At 37.3% G+C, this 18429-nt stretch overlaps 1 protein-coding gene and 1 non-coding gene across 2 annotated transcripts; one reads left to right on the forward strand and one right to left on the reverse strand.

Moving 5' to 3' along the window:
* Positions 1-270: 270 nt before the first annotated feature.
* LOC131690150 (ubiquitin-conjugating enzyme E2 variant 1) lies at positions 271-16658 on the forward strand. The gene is made up of 4 exons (XM_058975699.1): positions 271-781; positions 15812-15954; positions 16018-16143; positions 16208-16658. Exons 1-4 carry the CDS (start codon positions 760-762, stop codon positions 16346-16348), a joined length of 432 nt encoding a protein of 143 aa, XP_058831682.1. The 5' UTR covers positions 271-759; the 3' UTR covers positions 16349-16658.
* Positions 10979-11051, reverse strand: Trnas-aga (transfer RNA serine (anticodon AGA)). The gene has a single exon. It is a non-coding gene; the product is annotated as a tRNA-Ser (tRNA).
* Positions 16659-18429: the final 1771 nt, after the last annotated feature.

An 18429-nucleotide genomic window follows, 5' to 3' on the forward strand; every position in this document is an offset into this window, starting at 1 on the left:
TTTGAACTCACGTAACTCCCATGTCAACAAACCACCGAGAATTGTCAAACGAAGTTCATCCGGCACATTTTGTGGGGTTATGTCGGTTGGTGTAAAAATGTATACGATTATGTGGACACCTATATACATCTCGGGAAAGAAAAGGTTTTGTTTTGCAGTGATAACCCCTTGGTCCCGTAGTTTGAATTTATAAATCTCAGTGAAAATTTACTTGAACTTCCGTCATTCTTGATGTTCGCCTGAAAACCGACCTCCAAAGGCGAGGCGAAAGCAGATTTTCCTCCGTCTCTTGCAAGCACCGTCACAAACGCAGTGGAGACTGAAAAAAGTTTAGTCACGAAAGAAGGAAAGCGTACAAAACTGAGGCCATCCACCGCGCGGACGGCAAACAATTGGGTGAAATAGTGATCCAAAAACTGCGATCTGTTTGGAATAGTAGTCCCGAAGATCCACGCTGGAATTTAAAATAGAGCTAGGTGTTTTAAAAGTATTTTTTGCAACGCATCTGCAATTCGTGCTGCGGTGTGAAGAAGAAAAAAACGGCGCAAGAAAACCGACGTCGGTGACGTGAATACGGTTCGATCGAGAAAAGCGGAAAGGGGAAAATTCCAACAGTATACGGCTTTTGCCTTTGCTCCTGTTTGCTGGTGGTGTGCAACGTTTGGAGTCACCGTAGGATCATCGGTGGATCTGGAACATTAGGACTGTTAATTTCGCTCTCCTGTCACTACGTTCTTCAGGGGCAGTAGCTCGGCTGAAATGGCCTCCACAACCGGTGTTGGTAGGTATTTTATTCAATCACTTGCTCAAACGATATTGACATGCAGACATTCTAATCCTTTACACAATGAAAAAGAGCCTTTCAAATCGATGAACACATCGATAAAATTCTATTTCAAATGAGAAAGGGTGGCATAAAGAAAGGGAAAAAATGACAATATACGTCGAACAAGCAATGCGACGGTGTGAATAATGATGGTACGTAAAACACTACCAACAAATCAAAAGTGCGCAGTCTGGTTCGATTTTCCGATTATGTCAGGTAAAGTTCGCTTTGGCAGATCAACAGCGTACTTTGCGGGAAAGAAGGAATATAATGGAAATCGTTTGCATGTTTTGCATTGGCTTCCCCAATCGATTGAGTACGACAAGCTTGACGTGGTGCATAAAACTGGCAGCTTCTAATATTGAAAGGGAGGTTCCCTGGTTAAAACAAACTTTCGTTTTTTTCCCGAACCAGTTTCCTTTATGATTGACTTACATTAAACTGGTTTCTGGATATGGTTAACTGAATCAGGCTATTTGTACTCGTTCTATTCGGCGCATTCCGCTTCGATCGAAGTGGCATCAGAACCCAAGTCTATGCTTTAAAATCAGGTTTGGCCTCGTTGGCCATGTTTTTTGTTACCGAAAGAGAGTTCAAACAACGGTTTTGGAATTAGACACGAACATAACATGCTCTGATTTGTGAACAGGATCACTTTCACTTGAAGCAGGAATAATTCCATGTTCCTTCGCCAATTTTCTCATGGATCGTACAGGATTAACCAGAATTTCCTTTTTGATGGTAGCAATAACCCTCGAATTCCAAGTTGACCATGTACAACTGATAGTTGCCATGTATTTTCTCGTTTGAAATATTTCTTACAGTCTACCGGGATACTTAACGGAGAATGGTTTTGTGTACGAGACCAATCACGAATAGTCTGCCACTTCGTCACCACGCAACTAAAACTTATGTCGTTTTTTCTTCAGGCTATAAGGGACTCCGTTTCAGATCTTTGCATTGTATATAATCGGAAGTCAGCCCCATGGAGATAGGGGTTCCCATAGAACATGTTACTGACATGCGATTATGGGCAGGGAGAACCTACCTCAGTTCCATCAAAAAGTTTTGTTTAAAATAACCGACCTCGGTTAATTTGTAAGCTCTACAAATGGTATGCATTTGTATGATGGTGTGAACAATATCGCGCATACGGTAGGATATTTGCCGTATTTTTTCAGAAAAGTTGAATTTGAATGTTTTGTGTTCCATTCGTCAGTAACTCACAAAAAGTTGCTCCCGGGTTGGAGGATATATCCAAACTACCACCAAATTGGGTCAAGTTTGATACTGAATCCAAACAAATTACATAACGTATTTAAACGTCTAAAGAAATTGACTGATCCCGAGTTTTATCTCGGGCTGGTCCAGAATGATGTCTCGTTCAGCCCCGCACTGAAGCTTTGGTTTGCTGGCGAGTAAAGGGAAACGAACTCATGTCTTTTTGGCGTGACACACTCTCAGACGTTTGGCTATCACGCTAAAAGGCAAGAGTTCGTTCCGCTTTACTCTTCGGTTTCTTCAATATTTTTCTCCCTATTGGGGATAAAAATAAATACGGTATAAGTATTTTTCAAATTAGTTAGATTCGTTTAGTTCATTTCATCCAACTGTTCCAGGCGAGAGCGGAACACGCACCAGTTAGTCCTTTTTTTATTCCCTGTTTTTGCACTGTGGAATGGTTTCAGTGACGAAAATTGTGTTTTTGTGATTGTATAGCCTTACTTTGCAAGAGATGTTTTAACTGGTTATCTTTTGTGTTATTTGAGCGCCGTATAACGTGAACTCTGTTGAGATGATCTGGATGCAAGATGGAATACTTTCGGATTGATTAACAATTTCGGTTTGAAGGTTTCACATGTCCTATCAACTCGTGGATACATAACGATCCTCAATACCGTCAACAAGTTTCTCTCCCGTGTTCTGTTTAGCAATCCGCGCACGTTAGCAGAATACTTTGCCATCGAGTGCCAAAGCGGATTTCCAGGAGAACGATCATAGATGGACCAACCCGCAACAAATCCTGGATCCTGGACGAACTTATCATCTGTTTGTAGATGGCAAGGCAGAGTACGATTCAGCGAAAAAAAAACGAACCCTGTCAGATAATGCACGAACATGGCTTTTCTACAAGACCGATTGAGCTGATACGTATGACGCTCAAGAGGGTGACGTGACGTCATATTTGCGTAGCCAACATAAGAACTTTGCTTGTAACGAAATTATTTTAAATACGAACGAGGAGCACTTTAGTTTACATCAAATCAGTTAAAGTGTTCATTGTTTTCTTTTGTTCACTGCTACTATTGTTTGTTGATGACATTTTAAGCGATTTTGACGTTGTAAAACTGACCCCCATCGATCGGTGGAAAAACGATGTTGCCTATTGTCAAACTCTGTATGTAGAGATAGGGATGCCAGTTACCTGATGACGCTAGTTGGGTCATAATCAAGCATCAAAATAGCCGGAGAAATATCCACCTCGTTTTCAAGACTATTATGGATTGAAGCATAACGACGCATTTCCAACTTATTCAACATGCTGATGGTGCTCACAGATGCGATAAGAAGATCTGGTGTGCAAAGAAATAGATCTACCACGAAGAGATCTGTTGCTTCTTTGCTTTGAGGACGAGATCGACATAATAGAAAATCATTGACATATGATAACTTCTATAAAACTCGACTTTCTACTTCTATAAAACTCGCTCTGCACAAATCGCCTATATTTCCTGTGGCTTTGGTAAAATCGCTGATACTCCCTGTTGCTCTATACAGACATGAAGCGTGGTAGCTGAAGGAGACAAATCATCGAGTGCTCGGTAGGTGTAAGGGTAGAAATCATATCACGAGCTGTATCAAGTGTATAAACAATGTTTATACACTTGATACAGCTCGTGATACATGCATATGTACCATCCTCCATTGTGCCCCCGAGCACTCGATGATTTGCCTCCTTCAGCTACCACGCTTAACGGCTGTAAAGAGCAACTGGGAGTATCAGCGATTTTATCGAATCGGTAAATATACTGAAATCAGCAAACTAAGCAGATTACAGTCGGCCTGGCATGCAACACAAACGTCCGAAAAGATAGACGACTTTGAGACAAACCCCACGCACGCTGTCTGTGTGTAATCGAGGAAGATGTACGGGCGGCAGGATTGTATGTCGTTTCCCGGAATACCATTTCCCGGAATGTCATTTCACAGAAAACCATTTCCCGGAATATACTATTTCGCGGAATATTTCCCGGAATGTCCCATTTCCTGGAATATCGTTTCCCGGAATGTACCATTTCCCGGAATACTATTTTCCGGAATGTACCATTTCCCGGAATACCATTTCGCGGAACGTACTTTTTCTCGGCAATGTGTTATACTAAAAATCTGAAATCTGAAGTACTTTAAGAACATTTGCATTTATAACTATGTTGCTACTCAAATATTTGTTTGGTTCCCTTCACAGTTTGTCTTTGCTCGCTGATCATGTTAATGAATTTGAAAAACTAATTCTCATGCATATGTAATTTTATATGAAATCATTATCAATCAATCGAAGGTCCAGAAAATAGCTTATGCTAAAAAGAAGGCGATATCAAAGAAGGTCGTAATTTAATTTAAAATTAATAGCATTTCAATAATATGCTACGAAAATTTTAAAGAAGGCAAATCGATTTCATTGTAGTTATTGTATTTGAATCAATGAAGTTCTTCAAAAATGATTTCCAATGATTTATTATTGTTCCAAAGAAGGCTAATTCACACAGAAATTTTTAATACGAAGTGAAATTTAAAATAACTGAAGGCGTTTTCCATGCACTGTTACTGTAAACAAATATTAGTGAGAATAAAAATCAATGAAAGTCCACGAGTATTTTCAGAGAAACTTCATATAGATTAAAATAACATTCTACACAAAATTCCAAAGAAAAATGCATATTTATAAGATGGCGGCATCTCAGACAAATACATTCACAATCTATAAAATTTCAACGGTTCCAGGAATATTTATGACTAAATTTTAGGAAATGTTCTTATTTTTTCATTACCTTTTACCAAATCTTCGTGAAAATCAATCAATGTATTCAGGGCATTTTTAAAGTACTGTGATTGGTTATCATAAAAATGTTGCCAACGGTGTGGAAAAAATTTCCTTTTCAATTTCAAAGATGGCTGCATTTCGAGGCGTTCTAAATTGATCGTTACGAATTTACACTATCTCCTGTAATGTTTGACCTAGTGCAAAAACTAAAGTTTTTCTCAATTCCTTAGAACGATAGCAAATAACTTTCGCTATTTTATTTTTACGCGAAGCGCTGAAATATCATTAAAATCAGCACCTCATCATTAATAGAATATCTACCTGTCTTTCAATTTCATTGCTTTCGTTTCTCTTAGTCTTAAATTTGCTGAAAATGGCCAAGAAAATCGATACAGACATCATTTATTAACTAAAATCCTTCGTACGTCACTGGAGAAAATAATTCAGAATATGCTGTGAATATTTCAAAGATCGTGGTTTGAAGTGGAAACACGTTTGAAGTTTTTAGTACGCCTGAACTTTACCTAAAAACGATAGGACAGAATTAATAATATATAGGGTAGACGAGTCCTTATTCATCTCATTAGTCTGGATATCACACTATTTCGATGATAACTCGACTTAGAGTTATTGGATTGCGCTTAAATAGGTATCAGCATCTTTGCTTCGTTCCTAAGAAGCAGCACAGTTTAAAATTTTTTCCTGGGAAATGTAAAATACTCGCGTTTGAGCAAGCGAAAAGTCGAGCACAACGTACCCTTATTCATCCTACCATTTGAGCTAATGCGTTGAATAGAGATAGCAGATACCGCTCTAACTAATGTGTTCAAATGGGTGAGATGAATAGAGGTGCTAAGATGAATTAGGGAGCAGTTACCCTACAATTGTTCGCCTTCAATTTTCTATTATATCATTTTATTTCAATAACAAAATTTCCAAATCTTAAAAATTCTACAGCGGTGTATTATGCTTTTCACCGAATATTACCACGCGAATCGATTCGAAATAGTAAAAGAATTGAAAATATACCATTTTAACTGAATCCGCAAAATTTGGAACAAATATGAAGCAAAATATAGGGCCTGTTAGCACAGACTAACAGACATAACACTATGAGGGAATTCCCTCAAAAACATCGATCCGGCAATTCGCCCAGAACACTAGCTCCACCTTTTATTCATGGTCCTGAACATTCATTTGCTGGTGGGTTTCCCCTCAGGTTTGGGAACAATTTTTCACTAGTGGTCTATCCCCCATATGCTTGTTCATATGTCAGTGGCGCCATAATTGCAAAATGCCATAGTCCCAACTACAAATATATTTAAAATGACCGTTAAAGCGGGCAAAGCATTGTTTTCGAGTGTTATGTCTGTTAGTCTGTGCTGTTAGTCAGGAATTAGACGGTCATGAATTTATAAAATTTATTCGCCCCTTCACCTACCTGCGGTGGGAAAATTGGAAAGTATTTGTTTCTATTTTGGTACCCATTTAATTCGTTGATATCCCATCCATTTGGATGCTTTTTATTCCACACTAATTTTTTTAAATCTCCAAGTTTCTTTTTGGTTCAAAACCAAAAGTCGTTCGTAAGCTATTCATATAATGATCAATTTAAATAAAATTTCCTAACATCGCGGAATCGAAAAAATTAAATCTTTAGAATGACAGTTTTGCAATCTTGTCGCTATCTTGTTTTTTTACCACAATAACCACTCAAGATAAAAAAAATGAAAATATTTTCAAACTTTTCATGTTCTGAAGTAGGTAAAATCTCCTACAACACAATTAGCGGCATAGCAGATCTTCTGAAAATAAGTTTGGTCGATGAAGTACGAGTTTTTTTTATTTTCCGGGAAATGGTATTCCGCGAAATGGTTTTTCCGGGAAATAATACATTCCGGTAAATAGTTTTCCGGGAAGTGGTATTCTGGGGAATGGTAAACCGGGAAATGACGTACACCCGGGCGGCAGGCATGCAGAGACTGGAGACTGGCACCCCGCAGGAACGATCAACAACATTCGGTGAATGATATCCTAATTTAAAGTCACAATTAACCGAATGTTGCCTTTATAAATTTACTTTAATTTTTCTTGTTGATTGACATAATTTGACGAGACATTTCAATAAAGCTCTCACGTCTGCAGTGGCATAGGCAGAAATTCGGTTCGGTGGGGGGTGATGATTTTTCGAAAATGTTAGAATTTGATGTAACTTTGATAAAATATCAAAATAGAAGAGCTGTCAAACCTTCATAGATAACTTCATTTTGAAATATGTCAAAGAATATGCACTTTTCAAGTGATAGGTTCAATTTAACTTTTCTTGCGGTCAAAATGACATAATTCCAAAACCGTTATCTTTATGGTTTAACAACTTCAAAGAAGTTTTTCAACATAAAACAGCGTATCTTCGGTTGTATACCATTCCCCAGAAAGCCATTTCCCAGAAAGCCAATCTCCAGAATTCCATCCCCCAGAATGTACCGCTCTCCAAAAAGACATTGTCCAGAATGTACCATTCCCTAGAATGCCAGTATCCAGAATGCTCCATTCCCCAGAAAATCATACCCCAGAATGCCCCATTCCCCAGAAAAGTTAATGTTCTTAATCATTTTTTGTGGTGGAGCCTAAGGTTTGCTCATTACCCAATTCAAGGAACTGATGCGGTGTGAAGCTGCTGAGATCATGCCGCCGAATGTGGCTGCCTCTCGCAAGCAAACCTGTTATCCACTCATATAACCGATGTACTCGATCATAGGGATTGGTTCCTTCTTTCAATCATGAGCAGTTTTTTGATTTTGTATGCCAAATAACTCTTGTACGCAAATTTATCATATTTTCGTCTGACCGGTTTATTCAAACATAGGTGTTAATTCCTTCTTTTGAAGTTGCCTTGAATCTATATTAAAATCGAAATGAATGCATTTTGACAAACGGTTTGATGTGTTTTTAGAGCATTTCTTGACAAACATATGACAGCACAGTTCACAGCATTTAATGAAAAAGAAAACTTCTCAATTGTTTACTACCAACATCTGTGGTTGGAGAGTAACGGTTTGTCCAGAATTTCTGCTAAAAGTGAATTTTGACAGTTGGATTTAACGCCGTAATCATATGTTTGTCGAGATTTCTTTTCCATTGGAACTATTTCGTACGCAAATGTACAATCTACCCGAAATACATTGTATGTTCATCCCTTATGCCAAATGGTACTTATACCAGAGACTAACAGACATAATACTCGACAACAATTCTTCGCCAATGTTAGCGGTCATTTTGAATATATTTTTAGTTGGGACAGTGATAGCATTTACGTTTATAATCCATATATGGCGCCACTGATATATGCGCAAGTATACGGGATAGACCACTAGTAAAAAAGTTCCTGGGTCTGAGGGTTAACTAATTTGTAAATTAATGGTTAGATGCATGTATAGTGTTTGGCGGATCGATATTTTAAGGAATTAATCATAGTGTTTTGTCTGTTTGTCTGTGCTTATGCTACACGACTGTTAGGTCAAATGGCCAACTACTGTATAATGTCTCATGTCAGACGATGCTGTGCCAAAAGACTTTAGGCCGAACAGGATAGACTTGCTCAAAAGTTGGGACAATTCTTCAAGTGTAAACTGGGCAGACATAAAGAGTCATTTTCATGAAGATTCAATGAACTGCTCATGTTTGAAAGAAGGAATAAATTCTTATGTTTGAGCAAATCGGGTAAGCGAATGGATAACTTGCTTACTTGCGAGGAGCCATCGCTTTCGGTAGCTCATCCTCAGCAACTTAACACCACATCACTTCAATTACTTCGATAATGCACAAAGTTTTGGTTTCACCATATAATCTTACTTACATAACACTGTTTCATTCTTTTGAATCCTATAATGGGACGCTACCGCTTATGATTGTTGCCCAATGTCTCAAAACACACCTGTATTAGATTCTGCAATTTGTTCTACATGTTTCATGGACAATAGTTCTTTCTGGGGAAAACACTTTAGTATTTTATTTTGTGTGAAATGTGTACGAATCGAAAGCGAAGAATATCGTTTGAAGGAAGTGGGAACGAGTACAGTCGTGATTCGTTGGTTGGGCCACAGCCTATGTCCAACTAACGAATTTGATTCGTTAGTTGGACCGACCGACAGACGTCTTAAACTATCTAAAGGAGACGTTAATAGTGTAAATGCTTCTGTTCACATCTCTCATTATTTTCAGTTTGATTGTCAAGGTGATTTTGACATAGGATTTTGATATTAGGATGCTTTTTAGTTGGACAATGGTCCAATTAGCAAAGGTCCATCTAAAAAGCGGTCCAGTTCAAAAGTGACCAACCAGCGAATCACGACTTTAGTAAGTTAAAAAGGTCAAATGAATAAAAAAAACCAAGCTTTTCTGGGGAATGACTTTCTGGGAAATGGTGCATTCTGGGGGATGGAATTCTGGGGAATGGTACATTCTGGGAAACGACTTTCTGGGGAATAGTATTTTCTGGGGGATGGTATTCTGGGGGGCTGAATTCTGGGGAATGGCTTTCTGGGGAATGATTTTCGGGGAATAGTATACAATCCTTATCTTCTGATATAATAGTTTTATTAATTAATCTTTCTGGAAGCAATTATGAAGAATTGCCTCTATTAAACGAGTAATAAACTTCGTGTATTTAAAATATTGCAATTGTCATTTGAAACAACTTTATTGAAGATATGAATGCTACATGTATGTAGCATCGAGTTATTAAACTATATTTCCATGAATGTTTACGGCTTTCTCAGTCAATTAAGCTTGAGCAAACGAAATGTTTTTAAAACTACAAGTTTTAAAAACATTTCGTTTGCTCAAGCTAAGTTGACCGAGAAAGCCGTAAACATTCATAGAAATTCCAGTTCCAGTTGACAATACTCAAATATAAAACTATAATAACGAAAATTTTTGGACCGATTTTCTTCAACGTAACCTTTTATTGTAAGCTTCATAATTTTTTTTCCTTTGACAAAATGTGAATTTTATTGTTTATAAACAGCAGATGGGATTTATCGCATAATCTAAGCTAAGCTAAGCAGATGAGATTTATCAGATACAGTAATATTAGAACTCATTTGAACGGTTTTCTTTCACAAGTAACTTAATATATTTCGATACCCTGAACACATGGATCATTCATACCTGTTTGTATGTGGTAAAACATGATGATGGGCTATGCTCTCTCATCGACCATGTGGTAAACTTGGTTGAAACGCCCAACTCCTACCAGCAGAAGACAAAAGATTCTTCCCATTTCCTTTCGATCATGTCCATGTGAGCCTGGTTAGTCCCAGTATTCCGTTCTAAGTTTTTAACAGATTAGCTCTAGAATACCTATGCCGACTTTCAATATCACAGCTCTCGATTCTCTTAGTTTCAAATTTGCTGAAACCAGCAAGCAAATTCGATACAGTACCATTCATGTCTTCAACAAAGTTGTGGATAACAGCACTCTCAATAGCTTTGCTGCGGACATCAAGTATCGAACTAAATTTAAAAGTAAATTCTTCATAATTACTTCATAGGAAATTGAAATGAAAAAACGATGTTTTTAAAACCCTGATTTTTGTGGTAAATGTTTAAAATCAATATTTTTTTCGGTTCATGGACGATGCACAACCCTCTCAAGCAAAAATTGTGTGGTTTTATGATTTAAGATGAGAATTGAGATTTTCGGGAAGTGTACGTTGATTTGATCATTGTGTGTATGTAAATTACCATAAATCAGGGGAACATTGGTCCAATTTTCAAAAAATTTTTGAATAAATTTCTTGAAATCAAATGGATTTGTTCGCTTGCATTTTTTTACAACAGAGCCCATAGATTGAATATGTTCAAATTGTTGGGTTATTTTTTCCGTTTTTCTAAAAAATAAAATAATACTGTTGCAGTTTTTCATTCGTTGGTTTCGTGGTAACTTTGATCAGCGAAGCCCTTGCATCGAAATGAGAACTAACATTCGAAATGTTCAGGATTTTTATGAACGTGTCCACTGGAAAACAGACAGAGAAAGAATGACCAGAACGGTGAGAATGAAGAAACGGTGAAAATTCACCTTTATTGGAAACACTGAGAAAAAATATGTCCTCAAGCAGGAATCGAACCTGCGATCTCCCAATTTCTAGTTGGGTGCGTTAACCACTCCGCCATCGAGGAACTGTGATGATGCCATCACATGTTCCCAACAGTTTTTGTGATCACCGCCGCAGCCTCCTAATTGACGCATCGACCCCCAATGTCTCCTATAAGCAGATCGTCACCACTCCCTTTCACTGATCGGGCCAAATCTCTCTCGTTATCTATTTTTAGGTCCAGTGGACTGCGCTCTTCATTCTCACCGTTCTGGTCATTCTTTCTCTGTTTTCCAGTGGACACGTTCATAAAAATCCTGAAGAAAGAAAAAAACAAAGACTCACGTCCAAACAAGGAATATATTCGAAATGTTGTGTAAATTGCATAGGGGGAAGTGGGCCAATTCGGACCGGGTAAAAAGAGTCGGCAAGCCGGTGTCTATCGAAAGGAGAGATAACGCTTGAAATGTTGTGTAAATTACATATCTGCAGGCAATTTTATGGCCCGATATTGTGACGTTTCGAACGAGAACAAAATTGCCTAGAAGGATACAGTTGGCTTTTATCGAACTTTTTGAGGAAAATATTTGAAATGAAATAGTTAACAACAAAAATCTCGGATTTTTTGCATGAATTATTGGGCAAAAATATTTACGGTTTCTAAAAAATATCAGTTTAGTTGAAGTTGACTGATTTCATTAATATACAAGGTATTGTTTGAACAGATTGAAATGATGCATGAGAGTTGCATCATTTTCAATTTGAATCTGTGCTCATAAATAGTACATGAAAAGACAAAATAATCATTACTGATAGATGCTGAACATGTTTAGAAAATGGTTTGTTTTTTGTTTCGATGAATTTGTTAGAGGGAACCATCTTATCACATATTACAGAAAAAAGTCTCATTTGATGAAACTTATCCCGGTGATCAAAGATACCTCGTTCAAATTTCAAACGCAATGCGCTATGCATGGTCAAAATCAATCGACCCTTAATTTTGCACAGTTGTTTGAGACCCAAAATGGAACCAAAAAAGTGCTGTGCTGAAAAAACGATCATTTTGCCCCACCCTAATACGTACACGTGGCATACAAACGCGTACATGATTAAAAAGGTCTACATACAAACGCTGGTGCTTTTCGCGATAATACAATCCTGGTCGCTAACGCAAACATGTTATTGCGATCGTTCATTTTTGATATTTTAGTTGGACCATATTCGCAAAAAAACAAACTCATACACTAGACAGCAAGTTTCAGGGCACCATAGCCGGAGACTCCAGCGATATAGAAAAACTCACTCTCTTCTACACAAAATTTAACATCAGGATCACGGCCCATGCGAAGATTCACGCGAACACGTAAGCAACTAGATGACTATACACACGAATTTACACACGCAAATTAACAGCTATATTTTCACGAAATATGATTTAAAACTTATAACATTAAATTAATCAATCATCAGTTGTATTCGTGTTACATCTGTGTGCGTTTCGCACATATAAATATCTTCCAGTGAGCATTTGATAGCATTTTTAACCTCGTGTCTGATTTGTTGTGAAAAAGTAAATTACGAATTTCCAAAGACGTTCCAAATATCGTGGAAAAACAAATTGTTCACATCCACATGCGTTAATATTTCTACATACAATGATACTATTGTACCAAATTATTTCCGTTTTTGGATACACAACACTTAAGTCCAAAAGCGAATATGAAAAATGAATAGATGTCATGTAGACATCAGAAAGTCAGACTCTGTAAGGCAAAACCACGCCTGCCAAGTACCCTGCTATTATTTATTTATTTGATATAACTATGCGTTAGTTTGACTAAGCCATGAGTTTTTCATTTATTTACAGTGTGGGGAACATAACCCGAGTAATGTAGAAAACACTTGCTGGTCGCATTGATAAAAAAGAGGCAAATTTCTCCGATTTTTCATGCTATTTTACTGCCACCTGGGTGTGGTGTCGGCTGGATACAGTTGAGCGCCTTTAAAGAAGGTCCTGATGCGCCGAGAGAAAGATGAAAGCACATTCGCGATCTAAAGCTGGATGTAGACCGCAAGATGACACGAAAGTGCAGTGATGATGTTTTTATTTCCATCTGTCAAAACGCATCGAAAAGTAAATTTTGAATTTCATAAACTCAATCAATATTATAACTAAATGTTATTTCATCTAATAAAAAGTAATATTGATGAAGAAAATATGTTTCCTATCTCTAAAAAATATCTAGATGATAAATTTCTTGTTACATCACTAAGAATTCGTTCTTCCGGTTTCAGTTTATACTAAACTGAATTTCAGAGATTGAAATATCGATAAAAACACGATAGTGGGCGAAAATCACTGGATTAAAGAGTGCAAATATTGACAGTCGAGGTTATTCGTTGATAAATTCAATTTCTAGGTAAGCATTTTCCGTATTTAAAACAATCAACCTAACCTAAACAATACAAAAATAATTCCGGATCTCAGTAATTTGCAATAAAATATCAAATTTGACTGAATGTTTTGGCGTCAAACAGAAGAACGAGTGTTTTCTTATCACCTGTAATTGAACTTTTAGTGAAACTAAGCAATGTTGGTCTTAAAACAATTAAAATCGAACAACCATCCTATATCATCAATGCAAGAAAATACTTCCGTCATCATTTGACTGATACCAATAATGAAATCTAGTTGGCGCGTCGAGCGGATAAGTTTCACGTTTGAGAGCCAATAGATTAATCCATGTGCAGTTGTGTTGGTGCAGGATTGAGGTTAAATCGGCTAGAATTTTTGCCAAATGAGGTTAAATCAGGTGGAAAGTCTCACGCACACTTATCTATCTTCTATCTATACATATATAAAAGTCAATGTTTGTATGTATATGATTTGTGAAATCCCAAACTGCTTAACCGATTGCCGTAAAAAATTACATAGTAGACATTTGTTATGGAGCGTGTTTGAGTGCTATTGGTTGGGGATTGTCTGCCCGCCAGATGGCGCTTTGAAACAAATTGGTTTTCGTACTATTTGGATAAAAGTCGCAGCAACGCGCGATGGGTATTAACTAGTTTCGTATAAATAGATGTCCATATACATTTCAACTGTGTTCGTATCCGAGAGATGCAGCAATCACCGAAACGGAGGGCAACGTGTTGAAATCTTTCCGCGCCTTGGACCGGGAAGTAGGTGCGATCGACAGGATGTTTAAAGAGTATTTGGCGAACATCGTCATGAAGAACCGAAAGCCGGCCGTGTCGGAAGCGCAAGTGGCCACTCAGAAGCAGCTGCGGATGGTTCTCGCCCTCGAAGTCTTCCCTGCGAAGCATAAGACCAGCTATTTCACGTTCCCCAGGAAGAAGGGGGCAGCAACGTAAAGTATATCTCTTACACGAAGTTCCCAAAGGACCTTCTTGTTGCTTTCAATTAGTGAGAAGCAATTAGCTCCTTCGCAACTTGCAGCCAAAGAAGAAATTGTGCAGCACGAAATGCTTACCGGAAGTTTTGGCCTTCATTAGAAAATACCACTCGAAGGACGACGTCATGTTTGGCTTCGGTACAGTACGCAAAGCGGTCGCCAAAGTCACCATTCCATCAGAATATGTTGAATGCACTTCTCGTGTGTGCATTCACACGTTCCGTATGTCGATGCACGACAAACACTTTTACACCATGACGCATCAGCAAATCAAACGAAAATCGAACAACGCTGGCTTTCGGTCATGTTGAATACGGCTCGGCCTTAACCAGACGTTTTAGATCTTTCATTATCTTTCATATGATAGGGGGTCATTTGGCATAATAGACGTTCAGCATAATGGACATTTGGCGTAATTTTGAGAAGTGATTATCCTACAGATCATTTGGCATGATGGACGTTTGGTATTATTATTTTTAACTTCTGGAAAACAGTCATTGGCATAACTTTGCTACGTGATCTTACTGAAGCTCATTCGGCAATACAGACGAATGTGTAGTTTATCAGTGAATAACCCATAAGGTTAAAGCAGCACTTAACAATAATAATAATGTATCCTGATATTGATTATAATTCTAGTGAATGCGTTTTATAACTGATTCTGTCTTCTTTTAAAAATGAACACTCCTTTTGAGTTTCTTTTCTGAAATTCTTGTGCTTGTGCATGTTTGCAATTATAGATTGTTTGACTATAGCTTACGTTGTGGTATAGTGTGGATTTTACAGGTTTTTGTTAATGCAATTTATTAATTTGTAAATAAGAATAAATCAATTAATTTTGGACCTTCAGCCTTAGCACGCCACAAAAATATGCCGAATGACCTTACTTCTCGCACATTCTAAAATTTTGTCTGATTCCCTCTAGATAAAAATACGGTAAATGGCCTCTAGTGTGATGACTTCTCAAAATTATGCCAAATGTCCGTTATGCCAAACGAGCTTCACTTTACGCAAAATTAGAAATTTGACAAATTACCGTTATGCCAGATGACCGTTATCCTGGAGATTAAATAAATTATGAGATAATGATAGCACTGGATAAAGAATTTCTTCAGCTAGATTCGACTTTTGCCAGATTTGAAATATATAAGAATAAACAAAAATTATGGCAAAAATTGAATTTCCATTTATAATGTAAAGGATGCTGCGATTCAAACTTTAAACTCGTTTTTCTCGAAATCAATATATTGTCACTTAGTCCGGTCTGACTTAACACCGACCAAATGACCTTCCACCAAATGGTCTTCCACCTTATACCAAATGCCCCGGACCACTATAATGCTAATCTTGGAACTGTATGATGCTATCTACAATTATATTATTCCCATTTCTTTGTATCCGTTCATTTATTCATGTCATTTTTCAACAGTGGTACCGCGTAACTTCCGTCTCCTGGAGGAACTGGAAGCAGGACAGAAAGGCGTAGGCGATGGATCTGTTTCATGGGGCTTGGAAAACGACGATGACATGACACTCACTCACTGGACCGTCATGATTATTGGACCCCCTAGAGTATGATAACGGCTAATAACTAATGAAACACGGTTCCTAATATTATCTCGTTATCATTTGCAGACACCATTCGAAAACAGAATGTACTCGCTTAAAGTTGAGTGCGGAGAACGCTATCCGGATGAACCACCAACCGTTAAATTTCTGTCAAAGATTAACATTAACTGCATTAATAGTCAGAACGGCGTGGTACGTATATTCTCCTGACGTATATTCTCTGTCATGCTGATGGCATAATAATCGTACATTGTAGGTCGACCAACGAATGGTACCGGTTCTCAATAGATGGAACCGAGAGTACACTATTAAGAGCATTCTTCAAGAAATTCGTAGGATCATGACGTTAAAGGAAAATTTAAAATTAACACAACCACCAGAGGGAAGCTGCTTCTAGTGGTTTTAACATGGAAATCGGGAAGATGGTCACAAGCTTTGCTCTTGCTGCTCTGTTTAGCATCGTCATCTTTGTCGTCGTCGGGGGATGGATTGTGTGCGTGCGTGCCGTCACTATTACCACTATCGCTACTGTTATTGCTAATAAATTAACTTTCCTATCGTTTGAAATTTGATTTGAAACAGCTGAAGATGAAAAGGCAAATACATCCAGTGATCGGTGAGAATATAAATCTTCTCAATGACCTATTTTTTCACCCGAAGGCATATGCAACAAAAAGAGATTGATAAAGGTAAAAGTTGAACATTGATGTGTTTGAGTCTACTTTTTAGTTTGAAAGATATTCATGGGTGGTTGGATACTGCTGAATATTCAGTTGAATTGTTTTCATTCTGCTTTACACATTTTTTGTTGTAGTAGGATTCATTTTGCGTAACTGGTGCGGATTATGCTTTGAACTAAAGAATTCCTACTAAATTTAAAAAAACAGAATAGGATCCAAGCAGCGCGCTACTAGGCTATGAAAATCGGTAATGTCTTATTTGCCTACCTTCAGGAGATATTCTGTTCGATCTTCATTACTTCCCAACGGCAAGTCATACTAAATAAGCTACGAAATAATACTGAGTTATATCTATGACATTTTTGACAAACGAAGGCAAATAAATTCTCAGTAGATTGTTACATATTATGAAAGCTGCTTTAACTAGAATGTTTAAGGGAATACCAGTAAAATTAAATTGAAAAATCTACCGGCATTATCATTTAGAAGCAAGACGCTCTTATATCTACTAGTGAACAATTTATAGCAAAACAGCCATACAGGCATGTAAACAAGGAAAACAACTTTCAACATACTACTGAGAAAAAAAACTTTCTGCATTTCACCTCACTTCTAGAATATCGTCTGTTTCATTGGTTGTGTAGTGAACTGCGGAGGAACTGAGCTGAAGTATTAGAAAGATAATGCATATTCGTTAATAAATCCTTACTCGTTCTATCGATTATAAAACGAAGATAAACACAAGCTTTTGTTCTTACTGGATACTGCATAAAATGGTGAATAAAAATCTATCTAAATGTTGTACGTTTTCGTTGAATCCGAATGCCTAGTGTCATTTGGAGAGTTTTGATTAAAAATTCTTGGTGGATTCCATATCCCCTGCCCTTTTGCTCAGCAAGGGGCGTTGTGCCAGTTTGGTCGAGGCACAATTCGATCGTTAGTCAGTGAATGCAAAAGTGCCTGAGCCGATGGCAATCACTGTCAGGGATCAATCGAAGACTTCGAAATGGAAACATGTACATCATTAAAATTAGTTTAGTTTACATAGTTATAATTTGCCACCTGCTTCGGGTCACTAATATAATATAATTAAAAGTACTTAATATTCAAGTGTATGTATCACAATACCATGACTAACCATCTTCCTTTTTCATGTCCGTTGAACCATGCTGAGTGGTCAAAATAAATTTATTCATAACACTCATCTTATTCCTTTCTGTATCGTTTTAGTTATCATCGTACTTTAAATATGCAAAATATTTTAATTACTGTCAAGATGTACTTTAAATACTTTAAGTACGTACACATCGATATTAATTACATTAAACACAATAGGGAAGAAGTCACCACTTGTGGCTGAACACCCAATATACTAAATTAGCAATAATAGAAAATAGTATAAAAAAATTACATTAAGTACCTTACTAAGTACAACAGAAGTATTTTTAAATACTTTCATTATTTACTTTTAATGTATCCAAAATATTTCATTATTTACTTTTAAGGTTGCACAGAGAATGCGTAAAATTCGCAAACGAAAAAAGCAGTTTTTTTCCACACCGTATGTCAGATCTTCATAAAAATCAATCAGCGTATGTAGAATGTTGTTACTGTACTGCTGATTGATTTTTATGAAGATCTGACACACGGTGTGGAAAAAAACTGCTTTTTTCGTTTGCGAATTTTACGCATTCTCTGTGCAACCTTAATATATTCAAAATACCTTGGTATTTTCAATACGACGCACTCAAATTTGCTAGTGCTTGCCCGTTGACTTCGGGGGCACTGTGCTCATGCA

The sequence above is a fragment of the Topomyia yanbarensis genome, chromosome 3 (genome assembly GCF_030247195.1).
Source record: "Topomyia yanbarensis strain Yona2022 chromosome 3, ASM3024719v1, whole genome shotgun sequence".
NCBI lineage: Eukaryota > Metazoa > Arthropoda > Insecta > Diptera > Culicidae > Topomyia > Topomyia yanbarensis.